Genomic DNA, 1,103 nt, shown 5'->3' on the forward strand with positions numbered 1-1,103 from the left:
TTCCGAGCCACACGCCCCGTCTCACACCCCCGGGGCGCCAGGAAAGGGAAGCTAAGCCCGATCCCGTGTCGCCGACGCGGAGCCGGCGTCTCCAGACCGGCAGCTCACGCGGCCCGAAGCTTCCCAACCACGTGGCAATAGAAGAAAAAGGGGGTTTTCCCCCCTGATTTGCCTCTGGATGAGCAGGATTCGGCACGGGGAAGCCGGTTGACCCTCGCTCACCTCGTACTGGGGGTGCCCGGCGCAGATGAGGAGCAGCTCCAGCGTCCGCAGGTCGCCCAGCCCCTGGCCCGGCGTGCAGACGATTTTATCCAGGAAGGTCTCGCACAGCTCGGTGAACACACGGCAGTAGTTGAGCACCCTGGGAAGGGGGAACAGGACACGAGTCGGGGAGATCATCCACACGCGGCCAGCTATCCCCGGATTTGTGTGTGCTGGCAGCCCGGAAAGCCAACCCCATCCCGGGCTGGATCCAGAGCAGCGTGGCCAGGGGGGCGAGGGAGGGGATTCTGCCCCTCTGCTCCGCTCTGGGGAGACCCCCCTGCAGTTCTGCTCCAGCTCTGGGCCCCAACAGCAGGAGGACACGGAGCTGTTGGAGCGAGGCCAGAGGAGGCCCCGGAGATGCTCCGAGGGCTGGAGCCCCTCTGCCCTGGGGACAGGCTGGGGGAGTTGGGGGGTTCAGCCTGGAGAAGGGAAGCTCCGGGGAGACCTCAGAGTCCCTTCTCTGATGGACGGGAGAAGCGACGCTGCCAATCACACCCTGCCTGGCCATTCCCGAAGATGGAAAGCTTTCGGGGATTTTCAGGAAGCCCCAGAATGGAGAGATGCTGCCGCAGCGTCAACCTCACGGAGCAGAGGGGATGTTGTACCCCGTTTTCACAGGCCCGACAGCCAAAAGACTCATTCCGTTAGTGTCCAAGGGAAGGATAAGCAGAACCACTCCCATTTTCGGATTCAAAGGGATAACTTTGAGGAGCAGCTACTGGTTTCAGTTGCGGCAATCTCAACACGGCAGAAGCTCGGGACTTAGACTGGACACAGGGAAGGAATTCTTCCCGCAGAGGGTGGGAGCACTGGGACAGGTTCCCAGAGAAGCTGGGGAT

General features: G+C 62.5%; 1 protein-coding gene across 1 annotated transcript in view; it reads right to left on the reverse strand.

Annotated features, from left to right (window-relative positions):
* TNPO3 (transportin 3) overlaps positions 1-1,103 on the reverse strand; it is a gene marked incomplete at its 3' end in the record, with an annotated part of 9,921 nt that overhangs the window by 1,174 nt on the left and 7,644 nt on the right. The window contains exon 7 of the mRNA XM_010160362.1: positions 223-361. Coding sequence (XP_010158664.1) covers positions 223-361 — 139 coding nt within the window. The remainder of the gene's footprint in view (positions 1-222; positions 362-1,103) is intronic.

The sequence above is a fragment of the Eurypyga helias genome, unplaced genomic scaffold, assembly GCF_000690775.1.
Source record: "Eurypyga helias isolate BGI_N326 unplaced genomic scaffold, ASM69077v1 scaffold24881, whole genome shotgun sequence".
NCBI classification, from domain to species: domain Eukaryota; kingdom Metazoa; phylum Chordata; class Aves; order Eurypygiformes; family Eurypygidae; genus Eurypyga; species Eurypyga helias.